Source organism: Embiotoca jacksoni, unplaced genomic scaffold (genome assembly GCF_022577435.1).
Source record: "Embiotoca jacksoni isolate LCO1_2020_lvr unplaced genomic scaffold, fEmbJac1.0.p SCAF_13, whole genome shotgun sequence".
Lineage (NCBI taxonomy): Eukaryota > Metazoa > Chordata > Actinopteri > Embiotocidae > Embiotoca > Embiotoca jacksoni.
Genome location: NW_027185263.1, coordinates 7,513,384 through 7,531,748, shown reverse-complemented (window position 1 = coordinate 7,531,748; position 18,365 = coordinate 7,513,384). Strand labels below are relative to the sequence as shown.

At 39.5% G+C, this 18,365-nt stretch overlaps 2 protein-coding genes across 2 annotated transcripts; both read left to right on the top strand.

Annotated features, from left to right (window-relative positions):
* Positions 1-1,857: 1,857 nt before the first annotated feature.
* Positions 1,858-10,984, top strand: aldh3a2b (aldehyde dehydrogenase 3 family, member A2b). The gene is made up of 11 exons (XM_069146146.1): positions 1,858-1,976; positions 3,486-3,648; positions 4,408-4,639; positions 6,410-6,495; positions 7,077-7,285; positions 7,447-7,564; positions 7,687-7,828; positions 7,985-8,151; positions 8,253-8,352; positions 9,591-9,829; positions 10,197-10,984. The coding sequence occupies exons 2-11, from the start codon at positions 3,487-3,489 to the stop codon at positions 10,209-10,211; spliced, it is 1,470 nt and encodes a 489-aa protein (XP_069002247.1). The 5' UTR covers positions 1,858-1,976; position 3,486; the 3' UTR covers positions 10,212-10,984.
* Positions 10,985-11,880: 896 nt separating this feature from the next.
* On the top strand, positions 11,881-17,749 carry ca4c (carbonic anhydrase IV c). The gene is made up of 9 exons (XM_069145644.1): positions 11,881-11,922; positions 12,036-12,042; positions 15,139-15,186; positions 15,465-15,629; positions 15,766-15,911; positions 16,651-16,743; positions 16,862-16,928; positions 17,092-17,255; positions 17,561-17,749. The coding sequence occupies exons 1-9, from the start codon at positions 11,881-11,883 to the stop codon at positions 17,747-17,749; spliced, it is 921 nt and encodes a 306-aa protein (XP_069001745.1).
* Positions 17,750-18,365: the final 616 nt, after the last annotated feature.

Here is an 18,365-nt window from a genome sequence, read left to right as displayed (position 1 = left end):
CCCTGTCTTCTCACAGATTAGGAGCTTCTGCAGTGGCCTTCTTCAACTCAGTTTGGTTCAGTGGCTTGCTCTGCAGCCCAAACTGTGTTCCTGACCTCACGATAAAAAACACGCAATACACAAACTGTCCTTTTCTCTCTCTGTGAATGCTTCTGTCTATACCTCACAAGTTCAGGTGTGCACACAGAGGACTGCTGCTCTTCTGTGTCCACACTCCTCTCTAAGAAATCAGGGTAGACACTCAGGTGTGAATGACACCATGCCCTCCTTTCCCTCACCTCCAAACCTCGCCACCTCCCTCACAATACACAAACACCACTCCTCGGCTCCGTTTGATGTGAAAACTCCATCCACATTTCCTGTAAACCTGAGCGATTGTGGGCCCTGATCCACGCAGTGCCTGGCTGAGCACAAGGGGTTACACACCTCGCTACTGTCCCGTGCTGTAAAGGCCTTTTTGGATCTGAGAAATAGAAGCTGAGTGTGATTCCAGCTTGGCTGTGGATAAAAGAACAGCAGGCTTGCAGGGAAGGAAGGAGACATGATTTACTGCAGATATAATTACAAAAACATAGTTATTAAAGCTCAGGAGAAAAAAGGAAACTGAAATATTCTGTCTGCACTGGTAACAGCGCTGCTATCCAGCAGGTCGGTGTGACTTCAGCTGGGCTTCGGATGAAAGTGCAGAGGGCAGGGCTGCAGAGCAGAAAGTCCACGAAGAAAAAAAATTGGGGAGTGTTTTATTCAGACAAATGAATCTGTTGCACAAAATGTAACATGAAATCACAAGAAAATACATAATATTATTAAACCTTATTCACAAAATGTCCAAACCTTTATGTCACTGAGTTTTTAAAGATGCAGAACTTTTAAATCTTTTTTCTTTCATTTGGGAGATTTTTCTTACTTTATATATAAAAAAAAGAAGAAACAACATGTTCCCTGAGCATTCATAATTTCATGTGTCTATAAAGGCGTTTGTGATGAAGATCATAATTATGATAAAGGTCGGGAGCTGGTTTGTTTGTGGGAATGTGGTGTTCAGTTGGGTGCACCATCAGACTATCTAAACTGCTTTACAAATTAAGATTTTGCATACAAAACACACGAAGAACTTTGGTGCTTGTTATAAATCAAACTAAAATTGTAGAACCAATCAGTCTGGTTGATTAAGTGATTATTCATTTTACTTTGAAACTATTTTGATAATTATGTATGTTTTAATGCAGAAATACGACAGATTTCCCAAACATTGAAAAAAAATATATATATTCAAATCATATTGAGGTTTAAACCAATGGATGTGAAGATGCCACTTTGTGTAAGAATGACTGGCATTTCTCTACTTTCTGATTTGATTTTTTTTTTTTACATATCAAATAATGAATCAATCAGTCAATGATCAGGAGATTTCAGCCCTATATAATTCAAATTAATCTCAACCAAGTACAACAATAAAATGCTACACATTAGTGCCTGAGCAATAATAATCTAATGTCACATGGGACATAATTAAGTAGCACAATTTAAATTTGAATAGGCCTACTTTAAGTTTGCTATATTTTCCTGGTTATACTTATTGCATAGTTTTACTGAAGTTTCAACACAGGATTTTTACTTGTGACTTGTTTTACAGTGTTTCATTTCAGCAAATGGTCAGACTATATCCACAACAGACATTTCGGCCTATAATACCCACAAGTTTTGCAAGTCATAAAGCAAACACACTTTGACCTGATGATGGCGCTGGAGGTATTTCTGTGTGAACCATGAAGAGCCGTGCTGCAGCTGAGGGTGAGGCTGAAAACGGAGCCCGAGGCGGCTTGGTCCTGCCCCTGTGGGGGAGTGACCTAACGGGGAAGGAGGGCTGCCTCCGCTCCGCTGTCATTGTTGAGCTAGGCTGCAGCCGGTTATCTCGCCACCAAGACGGAGAAAAAAAAAAGCTCGAGAAACTCACCGCAACTGAAATTATAAAGGTAGGAAGGAAATAATACAGCTGTGAGATGTTTTCAGTCTGTAGTTTATGAAGCAACACGCAGAGACAGGCAGACAGCGAACAGAGGAGCTGTGGAAACCAGCCGGTTAACTCTAGCCTAATTGTAAATAAATAACATAAAGGGAAGCAGATGAATACACCGGGGTGACAGATTAAAGAGTCCCGGGATCTGTTAAAGTTTGTTTCGAAATGGTCGAGGTCCGCTATGAGGGATACCGGATGTTGTAGTCTCTCATTTGTGCAGCTTTAACTGGGACCCAGGAGCTGTGTTTGTCATATGGTGGTTTTCCCTACGCACTCGCATTACAACACATTCCCTGTTGGTACCAACAAAGAGCAGCACAGACAAAAAGCAGGATACCATTACATTCAAACTGCAGATCAGTAGAGATGTTTGGAGATGCATTATTCAGCTCTTTGACTGAAGTAAAATGATCAGTACCACAAAGTAAAAATAGCCTCATTTGACTGCATTTATATCATTCAAAAGTGATATATTATGCATCATGTACTTAAAGCTGTGCTTAATTACTGTATTATAACGGGGTTTTTTTTATAATATGAGGTGGAGCTCATTTTAACTGCTCTGCCCTTAGGGTGTAAGAAAATATGGATACACTTGAGTATTGTGATATGTTTTGCGGTACTTCATCGATTTCTTTGCTCAGATTGCACAGAAAACAGTGCTGTGATGTTGAATGGTACAGAGATGGTATAAATGCAAATAAAACTGCTCTGATTGCACCAAAAACTTTTTTTTTATGTTGATATTACAATGACATTTTTCTTAAAGTACTTTTTAATATTGTAATATATTGCCATGCTTACAGTATCACAATGTATTATATTGTGAACCCCTGTATCATGATATGTATCATATCACCAGACTCTTACCGTCACAGCTCTACTTTGCTTCCTGTTGGGTAGTTTTTATTTGTAACAACTGTTCATGGTATATAGCTCATTACAGCTGGTCAGATCTTAAAACTTGAAATGTGTTAAATGTTAAATGTGAATACTTTCTGGTTCCTTTAATCCTCCATGATAACAAACTGAATATATTTTTGGTTGTGGGGACAAAAACAAGACATTTTAGCTGCTCCTTGGACTTTGAAAAACACTGGTCGATATTTTGTACCATCTTTTGGCAGTTTAAAGACCAATCGATTAGTTGCAGCCCCAGTACGAGACCAATATTTTACTATATTATATCAATATCATTCATAAGACTCAAATGTTTTAGTTTTTTGCTGCAGCTATAAACCATCTTTAATCCCAACAGAGCTTTTCTCTGTTTGTGAGGACGTGTCAGATGTGATGGATAATTGTTCAGAAGTGAAATAAAACTGCAGAATGACATGACATAAATAAATAGTTTTCACTTTACTGCGAAGAGTCAAACGAAACTGTGACTTAACTTGTGTACCTTTTCATAGAGCACGTGGAACAGCAGACTAAATGCATCTTGTCCTTTTCATTTGGTTCGAAGGATGTCTCGGGAGCAGCAGGCCGTGGCTCGTGCCAGGAAAGCCTTCGAAACAGGCAGGTCCAAATGTGTCGAGTACCGGATCTACCAGCTGAAGAACCTGCAGCAGTTATTCACTGAGAAACAGAAACAGATTGCAGATGCCGTAAAGAAAGATCTCAATAAGGTGAGTAGCGAGTCCAAAATACCTGATGTCCAATATACTGACTTGACTGGATTTCTTATATTAATCAAAATTTGCTTCCGTCTTTTGGCTGTTAGTGTTTTTGATGTGTAGAGAGTTTCTTGATTTGCAGGACATAAAGATAAGACTTAACTCCTGGACTTATTTTCATTGTTGTCCCTGGTGTTTACGCAGTTCACCAAATATTCAATAACTTCCCTTAATATTTATCAGATATAAGAACTAAAAAAACAGAGCCATACTAGTGTAAGCTAATAAAATATTTTCAGGACGCAAAGTAGGAAGGCTGTGGCTCAGATGGTAGAGTGGGGTTGCGCACTAATCGGAAGGTTGGTGGTTCGATCCCCAGCTCCTCCTGTCCACATGCTTAAGTGTCCTCGAGCAAGACAATTAACCCTAAATTGCTCCTGATGGTCTACCATCAGTGTGTGAATGTATTCCTGATGGACATTAGTGTGTGAATGGAAAAACCATGTTAAAGCGCTTTGAGACTGAAAGGTGATAAAGCGCTATACAAGTACAGACCATTTAACAAAGTAAAAAATGTCACGCTCAGACATTCATTTGGTGATGGGCTTTATCAGCACTGTGTGAAGCTGTTGAGCAAAGGCCTTGACTGTAAGGGATGTTCAATTATATGTAAAAGTCCCACACTTTAGAACTTTCTTTGGCATCCAAACAGGATTTATAATAAAAACATACAGTGACCTTGAGCTATGAGTTCACTGTCTTCATCCTCAGAGCGAGGTGGGGACCCAGCTGTATGAGACTCTCGGGCTGGAGGGGGAGATCGACTTGGCCATCAGGAAGCTGAAGGAGTGGGCAGCCCCTCGGCCCGTGGAGAAGAACCTGCTGACCCTTTCCGACACCGTCTACATCCAGCCGGAGCCGCTGGGGGTGGTGCTAATCATCGGGGCCTGGAACTACCCCTGGGCCGTTACCATCCAGCCGCTCATTGGAGCCATCGCTGCCGGTAATGCTGTAGCATGTGTGTGTGATGTCATGGGTGTTCACATTTCAAGAGTTTATCATTTTAAGTGTGGAGACTTTTGCTGCCTACACACAACAAACCCACAACAACGGTGTCTCACATGTGGAGGTCAGAGTGTAAACGTAGTTCTTTCTTATTCTTATTTCATTCTTCAGGCCTGCTGTCTTCTTGTCTTGTGATCATAACCGCTTCAGTTCCCTTAATCGAGGCGTTTCCCAACGTTCTTTATTTTCCCTCAGCTTGTGATTAGCAGGTCAAAGGTCACTGTGTGAACTCTGTGCTACATTCAGTAAAGCAGAAGTTTTAAGATTAGCAAGAGATTCACAGTAAAAAAAAAAAGAAAAAAGAAAGGCGTCATCTAACATGGGTATTTATTTGGAACAAAGGTGATCATGTATTTTTTTGTATCCGGACGTTGTTGCGTTGTTCCTATCAGACAAGGAATGAATAATTAATCTCCGAAATCATGAGTGAACTTATGTATAATGAGAGAACTCATGTAGAATGAGATAATTAATCTCCGAGGTCGTGAGTGAACTCATGAATAATTCATTTCTCTAGCTCTAAAAGCTACCCTTAAATGACCACCCTGGGTTTGAGTGGAGGCTCTCAATCAAGCCTTGTGGCTGAGCTCTGATCACTTTGTGATGCAAACCTCAGCGTGGAGAGTTTTCTTGTGACTGTTTAGCATGATACTGCAGTGTTTTCTACTTGTCCTCAGTGGTAGATTTACATGTTAATGCTACAGAGACAGCTGTAGGGGGGAAGCTTATTTATAATTAATTTGGATAAATCCGGTCTCTGAAACATTGAGGGCTAGAGGGTTAAGTCCTGCAGCTCCTGCAGTAAGTGTTTGAACAGCCTAGACTGTGTCCTTTGCTCCAGCAGTATCAGATCTTACATAAGTACTCATGTCAGCCCAATGGGTCAGAAGTCTGTCTGCCAGATTAACACAATGCAGATCATAAAATGAAAGTTGTGGTCAAAGGCAAACTGTCAATACAATGACTAGACTCAGTTATTTAGGCTTATAACTTGGAAACATTTTAAATTTTGACCGCTTTAAAACATTAGTATACTTTCAGGTGTGCAAAAGATACCCGTTTTATGATAATACAGTGAAACACAAATGGGAGTTGTGACATGTAAAGTTGTGTTCATTCAAGTGGCACGTTAAAGTGTCTTGATAGTTGCAATAAAATAAAGTGCAGTTCAAAATAGCAACTTATAGATCCTGTCATTTTAATTCATTACCGAGAGAAATACTGTCATTTCAGCAAAAGTACACTGACTGATCTCAGTAAAGCAGATAGCCACAAACCACTGATAGAGTGCAACGAAGCAAATAGCAATTATCGTATCAATAAAAAGCCATGAAGGAGGAAACTGAAGCTGCCAACAGAGAAGAAGGTGAACAACCTGAGAGCAGATGAGTGAGTCACGGAAAACAGCTGAACTTTAGAAGGAGTCTGCAGTTTTATTTTTTCATCCCTGTCTTGAGCCACACAACAACATTATCTGTTTAATTATTATTTCTTTACAGGCCACTATTTTCCATTACAAACTGAGAGCTTCCCTGCTACTCCTATAAACATGTTTTGTCTTGAAATTGTTGTCTTGAGAAAATGGGACAAGCAGCATCAAAGAAAATGAATAAACATAGTTACATAAGTATTTAATAATATTTTGAATTTTGTGGAGGATGTCTTTCCGTCTGGTCATGTGTGCTGCTTTTGTCATTTACCTGTCCAGGTAATGCAGCGGTGGTGAAGCCCTCTGAGGTCTGTGTTCACACCGCTAAGCTCATGGAGGAAGTGCTGCCACTTTACATCGACAAAGTAAGGATAACACCAACATAACAAGACAGTGATATTGGTTAGTTGTATTATTTGCATCGTTGAACCTTTTAACTCCCCTCACTCACAAATGGGGACAATAACAACAGGCCTTAGTGACCGACAAAAAGTTACTAATGTGACATTTATCCACTTGGTTTTCGGGTTGTGTTTATAGTCCACATTAAACATTACATTATTTTTCTGTTGTGTACTGACACAGTATATCAGGCATTGAATCATTTTATTTCCTTTTTATTAATATATTCTTTTTTTCTGTGTAAAAAAAAAAAAATTAGACAAAAACTTTTACAGGGACAGCTATACACACAAAGTCTCATAACATTGAACGCATTAAAGTAGTAAAGTGTTTGCTTGGCTTATAATATGCAAATAAACAGGAACCACTTTTATTTTTTTCTCTATTTCTTCTGCACATTATCTAAAAAAAAAAAAAAAAAAGATGAAAACAGAACTGTCATGCGTGCCTCAAAATCGAAACTTTCCATGTTCAACACAGACATGTCACTCGTTGTTTCAGCAACTCTGTCATACCTGAATGTGTGTCTTTCTCTGTGTGTCAGGAGCTTTATCCTGTAGTAACCGGAGGTGTGCCGGAGACCCAGGAGCTGCTGCGCCAGAGGTTCGATCACATCTTCTACACCGGCAACAGCATGGTGGGCAAACTGATCATGGCGGCTGCCGCTAAACACCTGACACCCGTCACTCTGGAGCTGGGCGGCAAGAGCCCCTGCTACATCGACAAGAACTGTGACATCAGCATAGCCTGCAGGTCAGAGGAATGTTTAGCATGAGTATTTCTTTAGCACGCAGTCGCTCCGAATCTGAATTTAGCTTTGGACTTTCCATACGTCTTATTTTCATTTGAACAACATTTTTAAATCCAATCTCTGCAATGCCGTGTCTGGTCCTTCCTGACGTCCTCCTGCGTAGGCGTGTCGCCTGGGGAAAGTACACAAACTGTGGTCAGACCTGCATCGCTCCAGACTACATCCTTTGTGAGCCCGACCTCCAGGACCGCGTCATCAACGAGATCAAGAAGTCCATTCAGGTACCGAAGACCTGCAAACACAGTTCAAAGTGGAGAATCATAACGGCAGGAAAAAGTCATGATTCATATATTCTGTTGTAACGACTTATTGTATCAGCTCCAAAATGTGCTGATTTTTGTAGGAGTTTTACACAGACAACCCAAAGACCTGCCCTGACTACGGACGCATCATCAACCAGCGTCACTTCAAGAGGATCATGACCATGCTGGAAGACAGCCACACCGCTGTCGGAGGAGACAACGATGAGTCAGACTGCTACATCGGTAATACTTCTGACAGCCACCAAGTTTTTCCATGAAAATCGATCAGGAAAACATCTGCTTGAAACTTAAAGCATTTTCAGGTTGTTTTTTTTGTTGTTGTTGTTTTCACGCTGTCATTTTACTCGATGATAACTCGTGTTTCTGTGTTGTGTTAAGCTCCCACAGTTCTGCGGGACGTGAAGCCAGAGGCGAAGGTGATGCAGGAGGAGATATTTGGACCTCTGCTTCCCATTTTGCCAGTCAGTGGCCTGGACGAAGCGATCAAGTTTATCAATAAGGGTGAGAAACCTCTGGCCCTCTACGTCTTCACGGCTGATGACAAGGTAGCCGACAGTGGACATCGCAAATCTGAAGTTGACAGATGACGACCAACATTTAGATCCAGACTGATAGTTGGGATGATTTTTTTTTTTTATGTTTAAAGGTGATAAAGAGAATAAGAGACGAGACCTCCAGTGGAGGACTGCTGGCCAACGACTGCCTTGTACATTATTCTGTCAGCGCTCTGCCTTTTGGAGGTGTCGGTGAGTACATACAGGGAACAAACATGGTGCTACAAACGAGTTTTCCTGCTTTCTCTTTTGCTTGTTTATTCATTCAGCTTGCCCAGGGTATAAATTAGTGCATGTGCAGGTCTCACTTGGGCAAGCAAGGTATGTTAGGGTGCCCTCTAGTGCTAGCCTGATGTTACCACACTCACTGAGTATTTGGGTCTTTTTATGCTTCATTAAGGATTGTTGCATCTTACTAGGCATAGACTGCAGGTCAATTTGAAACTATCACAGCCAACTGGCATTAACCAGCAAGATGTAAACAACCGAGAACCCTTCCTCAATGTGAGCAAAGGGCAATGCCTTGTCAGTAATTGACCATTGTAGACTTTAAACACTTTTTTTTCTTCCTCGCAGTAGCTTCCTAGATCTCTGCTAGAGTTGCTGCAAATGTTGGTATCACTTTTTCAAGCTCTGTCATGCCGCCACTGTTGGAACTACATTTTGAAACAAACCCTTGACTTCACGGAGTGCAGGGGCAGGGTACATATAGTCCGGGGAGGGGATCAGGGAGATGCAGCACACCTGCAGGAGGTGATCTGGGGTGAGTGGCTGCATCCGCTGGGACCGGTGATGGGCGTGGCCACAGGAGGTGAGGAGAGGAGGACACAGAACAAGCAGACAGGGGACTGAGGGGACACATGAGGAGAGGGGATCGGGGGCAAAACGGAGGAAAACCGGACTCCTGACACACTGAACACTGATTGGTCCGCTCTTCAGTGTGGCTGACCGAACCTTCACGCGAACAGGGTTTTCAGACTCTAATAACAGCGAAGACTGTTTTGAGCAACAGGCAGGCAGAACCAAGTGAAGTCTAGTGTGACATTGTGGCAAAAATTAAATATTTAAATGTTTAAAAGGTTAAATAACAGTTTTTAAAGCAAGACACATCCCTGTGCTTATTCACATCAGGCTTAAAAAGACCAAACAGTTTGATTTTTCTTTTATAAAGCCTAATATATACAAACCATGGATACAGTGCAACTATTTTAGATGCAACTTTTAAGACTGATTTCAAACTCTTGAGACATGCTAGTTCACAAGCTATTTTTCATATAAAGCAGAACGTTTGCAGCCTACACTCAAATACTATCATCCAAAGACCTTTAGACAATGCAAACAGGGCTAATGGAACATTTACAGGCCCATTAAACTAAAAGCCAATGTCTGTCTACACAGTCAAATCATCTCCTTCTATATCTCATGTACAGGGAACAGCGGTATGGGCTGCTACCACGGCAAGTTCACTTTTGACCAGCTGAGCCACAAGCGTGGTTGTCTCATCAAAAAGCTGAACATGGAAGGGGTGAACAGCATGCGCTACCCACCTCACACCCTCAAGAAACTGGGCTGGGCGCGGTTCTTCATCCTGAATACCGTAGACCTGGGCTGGATGGGGCGCATGGCGCTCTTAGCTTTGCTGGCTGTGGTGACTGCGGTTGTGCTACAAGTGAGTCATGGATGACGAGAGAAACTGAAACGGCTACATTTCAGAAAAAACATGATTGTCGATTTGACTCCACTAAATCTAACTGACAGTTACATTTGTATGAATTTCAATGCCGGACATTCACTTTTAATGGAGGATTTTACACTGGGGTATCTCTGCAGTTACACCTCTGCCCTCTGCAGCTGGCAGAAATGCATTTATCTTCACCTCCGTGTTGATACACAACACAGGATTCAAACAAGAGATTAAAACTCTTCACTGCTTAACCCTGAAAATCTTGTCAGTCATTTTGGAAGCAATATGAGAGCAGAGCAAGAGAGAGAGAGATGAAAGAAAAGCATCTTACTGCATCTCTTTTATTTTCCAGAATTATCTCTTTTGAAGACATCCCGCAACAGAAAGTCTGCCGTTTCCTTCAGTCTCTGAGAGGAGAAGAGAGCAGCTTGAATGTCATCACATCACATCCACAAGATTCTAGATAATTCAAATCAGCACCTGCAATAATACGGCGGGTGTTTCCGGTTTTGCCTTAATCCATTTTCGATCTCAATAACGGTGTGAGAAGTGTCATGAAGTAAGCAACTTATTATCATAAAGGTAATTATTTATTCTCATGTATGGCTCTTACATTTGTATTCCGCATTACTACGTTCCCGTTTAACCTGTTCTATCAGGATTGCGTATAAAATAATTTTTAGACACTTTATAACATAAAAAAAATATGTTACGGGTGATTTTTAATGAAGTAAGAATATGTGTAAAGCTACTGCATGACTTGCAGTATGATTTAAGGAACAATGATTGTTTACTTGAAGGGCAGGAGAGATGAAGTTAGTCCATTTTATTCATTAATCAGTTGTTTGTTTGCCTGCTGACGGCAGTGAAGAAGACAACATGTCCGGTCTGTCATTTCAATATTTGGCTCCAAGTTTTTCATTTTCTTTGAGTTGGAGTCAACCGGATAATGTGAAGGATGTTGTTTTTTTTGTTTTTTTATTCTTCTAAAACACAGAATGCCTGTAACAAACTTAAGTAACCTTGTTAACTATTTTATAATCAGTTTGAACAACAGTGGTTTCTAAATGTTTTTTTTAGTTGAGTTTTGAATAAATCTATTTCTACATTAATATTGAAATAAATCTACTCCTACATGTATCAGTTTGTGATTTGATTGATTTTTATTATATAATACCATATTATGTATAAATTATTATGCTGGTTTTCTGCAACTAACCATGTTCTCTCCTGTTATATTCACAATTCAATAGTCTACAGTAAAATTATTAGATATACACAATTACGTTGACTAATCTGCATAATTTAGCAGTTTGTATACAAGATGTTAATCTGCGTTCTCACAATAACACAAACCAAAGAACTCCCACAACAACTGCTGATACATACTTCACCTTTTGGCATATCAGTTCGTCCAATCCCAATCAAGATCAATTTTACAGTTAAGGTGCACCTCATTAGTTAGTTACCAAATCTAAGAAACAGAACAATCACAAAATAAATCTCTTCTTACAATATTAATGTACTTGTGTTTTTATACTGACAGGAAGTTAAAGATTTGCAAGAGTGTAATTTGGGAACAATTCTGCTGATTTTAAATTAAGAAAACTATGAAAGAAAAAACAGAGAATAGGCCCTGATCACAGCAGACTTTTTGACTTGTCAGAGTGGGGAAAGCGCTGGTGGAATTAAAAACATTTCATTAAGGGACCTGTGCAATATTTGCAGTGAGAAAATCCCCAAATAATTTTTATTTTTTTTTGCCACTTTTGAATGTGTGATGATTGCACTACACAATCGAGATTTGCATTCATGGGACTGTGACAGCTTTAAGTCTGATGGAGCAGGAAGTAAAAAAAAAAACAGTATCTGGATTTACCACCAGGTGTCTGTCTTTCCTATTTCAAACACCTGAGAACTGGCAGCATTTGCTCAAAGTAAAAATGTTTCCCTCTCTCGTTCTTAGCCTCTCTCTCACACACACACACACACACACACACACACACACACACACACACACACCTTTTGTCCTACTCATGACCATCTTCCCTCCCACCCTCAAATGCTGCTCCCAGTCAGTATGTGAAAGCGGCTGAAATTTAGTCTGTGAGGAGCTTCTCTTGCCTCTGTGCTCGTCCTGATCATGGGTTTTTTTCTCTACTTCCTGACTCTGCTTTTTCTCCTCTCTCAGTGCACAGGTACGACTCACACACGCACACATATGCACATTTACACACAAAGGATGAATTTTTTTGGGCCAAGTTTACACCTTGCCAATGCATTCTGTTAATTTAGGAGTTTTTCCACTTTTTTAAAAAAAAAATTTAATAACCATTCATATTGAATTCAAAAAGGCAAACAATGCAATATTACTTTGAAATGGTGACTTCAAACTCAAACTCTCAAAAAAATAATGAAATGCTGTGATTCTCAACCTGCAGGAAGAGAGAAGTTGCACAATAATTAACATGGGAGACAAACAAACTGCATAACTGATGTTAATATTTTATTGACTGTCATTTTTGCTTTGTTCGTGCAGATTAGTGACATTTTACATCTTCCGGACTATTCAAATAAAACAAGAAAAATATATTTTTTGTTTAAGTGGTCGTAGTTGGTGGGTTTCAAGTTGGGCTGTAACCAACAATTGATTATTTACATTACTGATTAATAATTGCTGATTATTTTCCATACCTAATTCCATTTTTCAAGAATGAAATGAAATATAACAGTGATACATTTCTAAGAATGTAAATGTATATATATATATATATATATATATATATATATATATATATATATATATATATATATATATATATATATATATATATAGCTCAAGATGACCACATCTTGTTTTGTAAAAGCAACAGTCCAAAACCTAAAAAATATTTAATATTCATCATCTAAGACAATGAAAAGCTACCAATTCACCCATTTTAGAAGCAGGAATTGTCAAATATTTGGCACTTTCACTGAAAAATTACTTAAAAAAAAAAAAAAAAAAAGTATAACTACAATGTTTGCGGATTATTTTTCAGTCAATTAACTTTTAATTTAACGTTCAACTTTGTTTTAAACTGTAATGTTTGTTGAGAAGCAGCCATTTTGATCACAAGAAAAGGGTCATAAAGTCAGCAAACTAACTCACAAGTCAGAAACATCTGTCTAAAGTTTAGTAATGTTATCCACAAAGCAACTGGTCACTCCCCAGCGTCTGAGCTGAGCCGTTTTCTGTGGCTTTTGAGTTCAACTTATCATTAAAAGGAAGAAAGTGTCATTTTATCTTTCAAAACTAATGTAAGTGATGAATTCCTAATGGGAAATAACATGCATGTACAAGAAAAGGCAAAGAAATGAGTTAAAAGAAAACAAAGTAAAGCTGGTGGGTGACAACTGGATCATCTAAGGTTTGACTTTTCCGCACTGCTCAGTTTGACACAGGTGAATGAGCCAGGTGGAGTGAAGCCAACCTCCACCTGTGCTTTGTTCTCAGTTGGTGAGAACTGCTGTCCCCTTTCAAAGAATGGCATTGTGGGAGGCAGCGCGGCTAATCTGTGTTCCTATATTAGCTAAATGGTTCTCTATAGCAGCCTTCATTCCCACCGCAGGGTCAGACACTGGAGTTTCATTCACATCAGCAATACAATACACAACCACAGCACAACACTAAATGACTTCATCAGCACCTGTTGGATGGACACGCTCAATGCAGCCGTGTCGAGGCTGTTAAGGAGTTGGATAAAGCCGGACAGGCACTTCACACTGAATGCAATCAGTGTGATGACAGCCACTCCCGCACAACACACAACTGATCTGTCTGAAAGATTAAAATCAGTTTCTTTAACTCTATCATTGGGTAACACACATAATAATGTGAAAAGGATAGTGGCTTTTCTTGGAACAAATTGGATTGATGTACACTGTTAAATATAGGTAGGACATCTCTATTTATTTTAATACGCCTTGCAAATCAATAATGGCTTTTATCTTCCACTGTGATCATCAGACTTTATAATTGGAGCTGCTGTTATGATCACAAGCTTTGTAAATCAAGAGTGGGGTCTTTAAATTCAACTGAAATTGGCTTATTGACTTTCCTACGCTCAACAAAAATATAAATGCAAAACTTTTATTTTCACTCCCATTTTTCCTGTGGTGAACTTAAAGATCTAAGACTTCTTTTATGCACACGAAAGGTGTATTTCTATCAAATTGTGCTCATAAATTTGTAAAAATCGGTGTTTTACGTGACCACTTCACTTTTGCCAAGACAATCAACCTGACAGCGGTGGCACATTAAGATACTGATTAAAGAGCATGATTATTGCACAGGTGTGTCTTGGACTGGTGACAATAAGAGGGCCACTTTAAAATGTGCAGTTTGTTCATACAACCCAAAAGCTGCTGCCCGTGAATTGAATGTTCATTACACTTCCATAAAACTTTATTGATTAAATGTAGAGATTTATATTCAGGTAATTTTGAGTATGAAACGGCTGTTTTGCAAATATTTTTTAATTTTTTTTTTCTGTTGCATATTCTCTAAATTGGGCCTTTTGTTTATAATGTTGCATCAAAACTGTGAAGAAAAACAGAAAAGTTTTAACATTTATACTAAATCATAGCATCACGACAGCAGATTTCTAGCTATCAAGGTGAATAGGAAAGCACTCCACCAAATTTGAAAAAAACATTATGGTTTCCCAACATGTTGGAAGTGGTCCAGTGTGTAAAATGCTTTGTGTTTGTGTAACCTTCTTTTAAAGAGCATTGAGCCCAACGGTGTGACTGCATGTTAAAGCTGGTGGGGAGGTCACTGAATGTGTCCTGTGACTGTATCATTAATTAGTTATCAGTGATTATTTGGTCATATTTTGTTTGTGTTATCAGATAATTTATATTTAATTGAACCATATATAACAGCAATTGAAAGACAAGATTTATAATGTGAGAATTAATAATTATCTGTGTGTGTGTGTGTGTGTGTGTGTCTGCTTTGACTTGTCAAAGTTCAGCTGCAGAACTCAAACACATTAGCAGAGCAGCCTGTAAGGTTGCTGACTGAGGAAAAAATACAACTGTGGCTAATAGAGCGTGAATGTGAGATCAATTAATACTCATTTATTAACTACAGAAAGCCTGCTCGTTTGGCACGATGGAGATCTATTCTGATCAGGAAAATCCTCTGCTAAATGTGTGTGTGTGTGTGTGTGTGTGTGTGTGTGTGTGTGTGTGTGTGTGTGTGTGTGTGTGTTTCTGGATCTGAACTGAGTGCTGTGCTTTTTCTGCAGCTCAGTGGTGTTACCAGAGCCAGTACTCCTGTGATGATACATGCAGAGGTAAGACCAGATGGAAAGACTGCCAAGAACTTCAAAAGACAAACCCAATATTGAGGGGGGAAAAAAGTGTCAAAGAGCCAGTGACTTAAAGGCTGATCTGTACTGTCTTAGTGATTTTAACCCTTCAACACAAACCTCACCTCTTGAAGGTGGTCAACCTAAATTTGAAAATCATTAGATAGCAGGAGCTGGTTGCTAAAGGCTCTAAAAACAATCTTAGAGGCAGCAGTCAGAGAGGCCTAAACTTTTATGATGTTGTTGTTGTTTGTGTTGTTTAGACCCGAGCCACTGGGCAGCTCAGTTTCCCAGCTGTGGAGGATTACGCCAGTCACCCATCAACATTGTCACCAGCAAAGTGCACATCAACAGCGCCCTGCCACCCTTCGACTTCATTGGTCACACCAACACAATCAACATCACAGTGGAAAACAAAGGACACTCTGGTAATAAGGCCTGTACTTTATCCAGCCTAACAGACAAAACTACTCTCTTCCCTTCCAGACCAGGTTACTGCCACATGTTGAATACCTGTTCAAGATGCTGTGAGTGTCACACCTACATTTGTTCTCTTCCCTGCAGCTCACTTTGCTCTGCCGCAGTCGGTCCGACTGACTGGAGGAGCTCTGCCGGGTCACTACAGGGCCGCCCAGTTTCACTTCCACTGGGGAGGGAACGGAAGACCAGGATCAGAGCACACCATAGACGGAGAGAGATTCCCTATGGAGGTACAGGAAGCAACATCCGACTTGTTGCTATTGAGATAAAAGTACTATGGTGGAAAACATAATACAGGGGTCACCATGGAGCCAGTTTTTTCTGCAATGCGAGTGCTGGGCCTACGGTCTGTCTTCAATATGTTTTATTTATTTCCGTCAGCCTTAGAAGTATGAATAACCGATCTACAGCAGCTTAAATTGAAACTCCTTTGGTAAAATAAATTACTATTTTATGTCAAATGATATTTATTTTTTGAAATGAAATAATTAAATGATAAATATGTAAATGTTAGTTTGTCTTGAAGATGTTATCCAAAAGTTAAACACACATAATTAACTATAAAGTAGACTGCTGTTGCTGTCAGTTTCGATGAGTACTTGTTTAGTAACATGAAGTGGAATAAATTGTATTTGTGTTATTTGAAATTTAAATTGTCTACAACTGGTCTAATATCACTTTTTTTTTTTTTTTAATTTTTCTGCCTTATTACTTTAAAAAAAAAAAAAACAGCAGTACGGCACAAAAACGTAATTTATTTAATAAAATAATTCACATATTTCATATTTACTGGGTATTTCACAACAAATCTGACTCAACCAGTCAGAAAGGGAAATTGTAACTGGCCATTATAAATTAAAGACTATGTTATGATGAAAGGGAAGTTAATGTTTTAACACAGGTTAGTGTCACAGTGCACTGTAGGATTAACTCTACAGCACATTGTAACTCTCTCCTCTCTTTGTACAGCTGCACATCGTCCACATCAAGGAGCCATACAGCTCTCTGGCAGAGGCAGAACATGACATGGCAGGTATAGCTCTGCTCGCCTTCCTGTTTGAGGTAATACATTGTGATGTTTTCATCTTCGTAACTATATTCCTCATAAAAAAATTTTTTTTTTTTTTTTTTAAATGAGTAGTAAGGCTTGTGCCTTGTGTTGATGGTGTCCCCCTCACAGGAAACAACAGACGATCATCCTCATTTGGACGCAGTAATAGATGCTTTGGGACAAGTACAAAATAATGGTATCAGTTTTGTTTTAATTAAATGTTAAATATGGCATACAAGCTTTTTCACAGTATATATTACATAGTTTTGAATATAATCCAACTTTTAGTTTGCTGAACTGTATTATCAAATCCAAACTTTGCTTACTCATGATTTCTCTCTCTTTCTTTCTGCGTTAAGGCAGCAGCACGGTGATCCCAAACTTTCGACTCAGTGACATTATCCCTGCTGCCAAGGAGCTTCACACTTACTACCGCTACGTGGGCTCCATGACAACTCCAGGATGTGAGCAGGCTGTTGCCTGGACAGTGTTTCACAGGACCCTGTCCATCAGTAGTCGACAGGTGAGCAACTTCTGGCCCTTCAGACTGACTTTTGACAGATAGAAATAGTCAAGTTTAGATAATTCTTTAAATCACTTTTACATAATGTAGAAATGTTTGATCCCTTTCTGATGACTCTTTTAAAGACTTGTAGAAGGTAAAAATAAAAAGTGAGGTGAAGATCTGACGGATGACTGATTGGAAAAGCAAACTGGACAGAAGCATTAATGTCAGTTTTTTTGTGTTTGAGAATCAAAAATATTACTTAAAATCTCGGATTAATATCTCTTCAGTCAGTTACCCCTTTTCTCCCCTCTTCACTCCAGCTGGATACGATAGTTAAGCAGTGCCTGTTTTGGACGGGACAGCCCATGACTGACATCTTCAGACCTACACAGCCTCTGGATGGCAGAGTTGTGTACTGCTCCAAGGCGGGTAAAGCGCTGACCGGCGTGATCCACGTGTGGTTTGGTGTTTTCTCGGTTGTGCTCGGCACCACGGGTCTGATACACTGACTGATTAAAGCCACAAAATTCTCACCGTTATCCTTTGAGGGCTCATTACCGTTGTTTTGTTTAAGTTTTGGTTCATTATTCACGCTTGATGTTCACTCCCTATACATTCATTTAAGGATTTAAATTTTGCCTGACAAATTACCACAGATGAAAATGATACTTTTGACCACGCTAGCAGCACGACTCCAGCAATGCTGGCCACTTTGGTCCAGACTGAAAATATCTCGACAGCTATTGGATGGACTAAAATTTTGTACAGACATTCATGGTTCCCAGATGATGTATCCTCCTGTCCTTCTGACTTTTGTTATCCCCAAAGTTTTCCTCAAGCACCACCACGGGATTCACATTTGTGATTTTGAGTGAAATATTTCAACAGTAGTTGAATGGTTTGCCATGAAATCTGTAAAAGACATTCATGTTCCCCTGAGGAAGAACCCTTTACTTCAAATGTAGCACCATCGTGAGGTCAAAATACCCATTTATCCTGTACTTTGGTTTATGACCATGATTAAGGACGTTTTTATTAGCCTCAGCTATGCCTTGTGTTTAGTGGTAATCAACAATGTCTGCATGCTAACATGCTACAATGGTGAACATGGTAACGTTATTCTTG

What these genes read in the sequence shown, in the direction of transcription:
- aldh3a2b (XM_069146146.1), top strand. Translation starts at nt 3,487, where the DNA reads ATGTCTCGGGAGCAGCAGGCCGTGGCTCGTGCCAGGAAAGCCTTCGAA. An exon ending in AGATCAAGAAGTCCATTCAG is followed by an intron (nt 7,565 to 7,686) that starts GTACCGAAGACC and finishes TGATTTTTGTAG; the next exon opens with GAGTTTTACACAGACAACCC. An exon ending in TCTGCCTTTTGGAGGTGTCG is followed by an intron (nt 8,353 to 9,590) that starts GTGAGTACATAC and finishes TCTCATGTACAG; the next exon opens with GGAACAGCGGTATGGGCTGC.
- ca4c (XM_069145644.1), top strand. Translation starts at nt 11,881, where the DNA reads ATGACCATCTTCCCTCCCACCCTCAAATGCTGCTCCCAGTCA. An exon ending in CTGTGATGATACATGCAGAG is followed by an intron (nt 15,187 to 15,464) that starts GTAAGACCAGAT and finishes TGTGTTGTTTAG; the next exon opens with ACCCGAGCCACTGGGCAGCT. An exon ending in GAGAGAGATTCCCTATGGAG is followed by an intron (nt 15,912 to 16,650) that starts GTACAGGAAGCA and finishes CTCTTTGTACAG; the next exon opens with CTGCACATCGTCCACATCAA.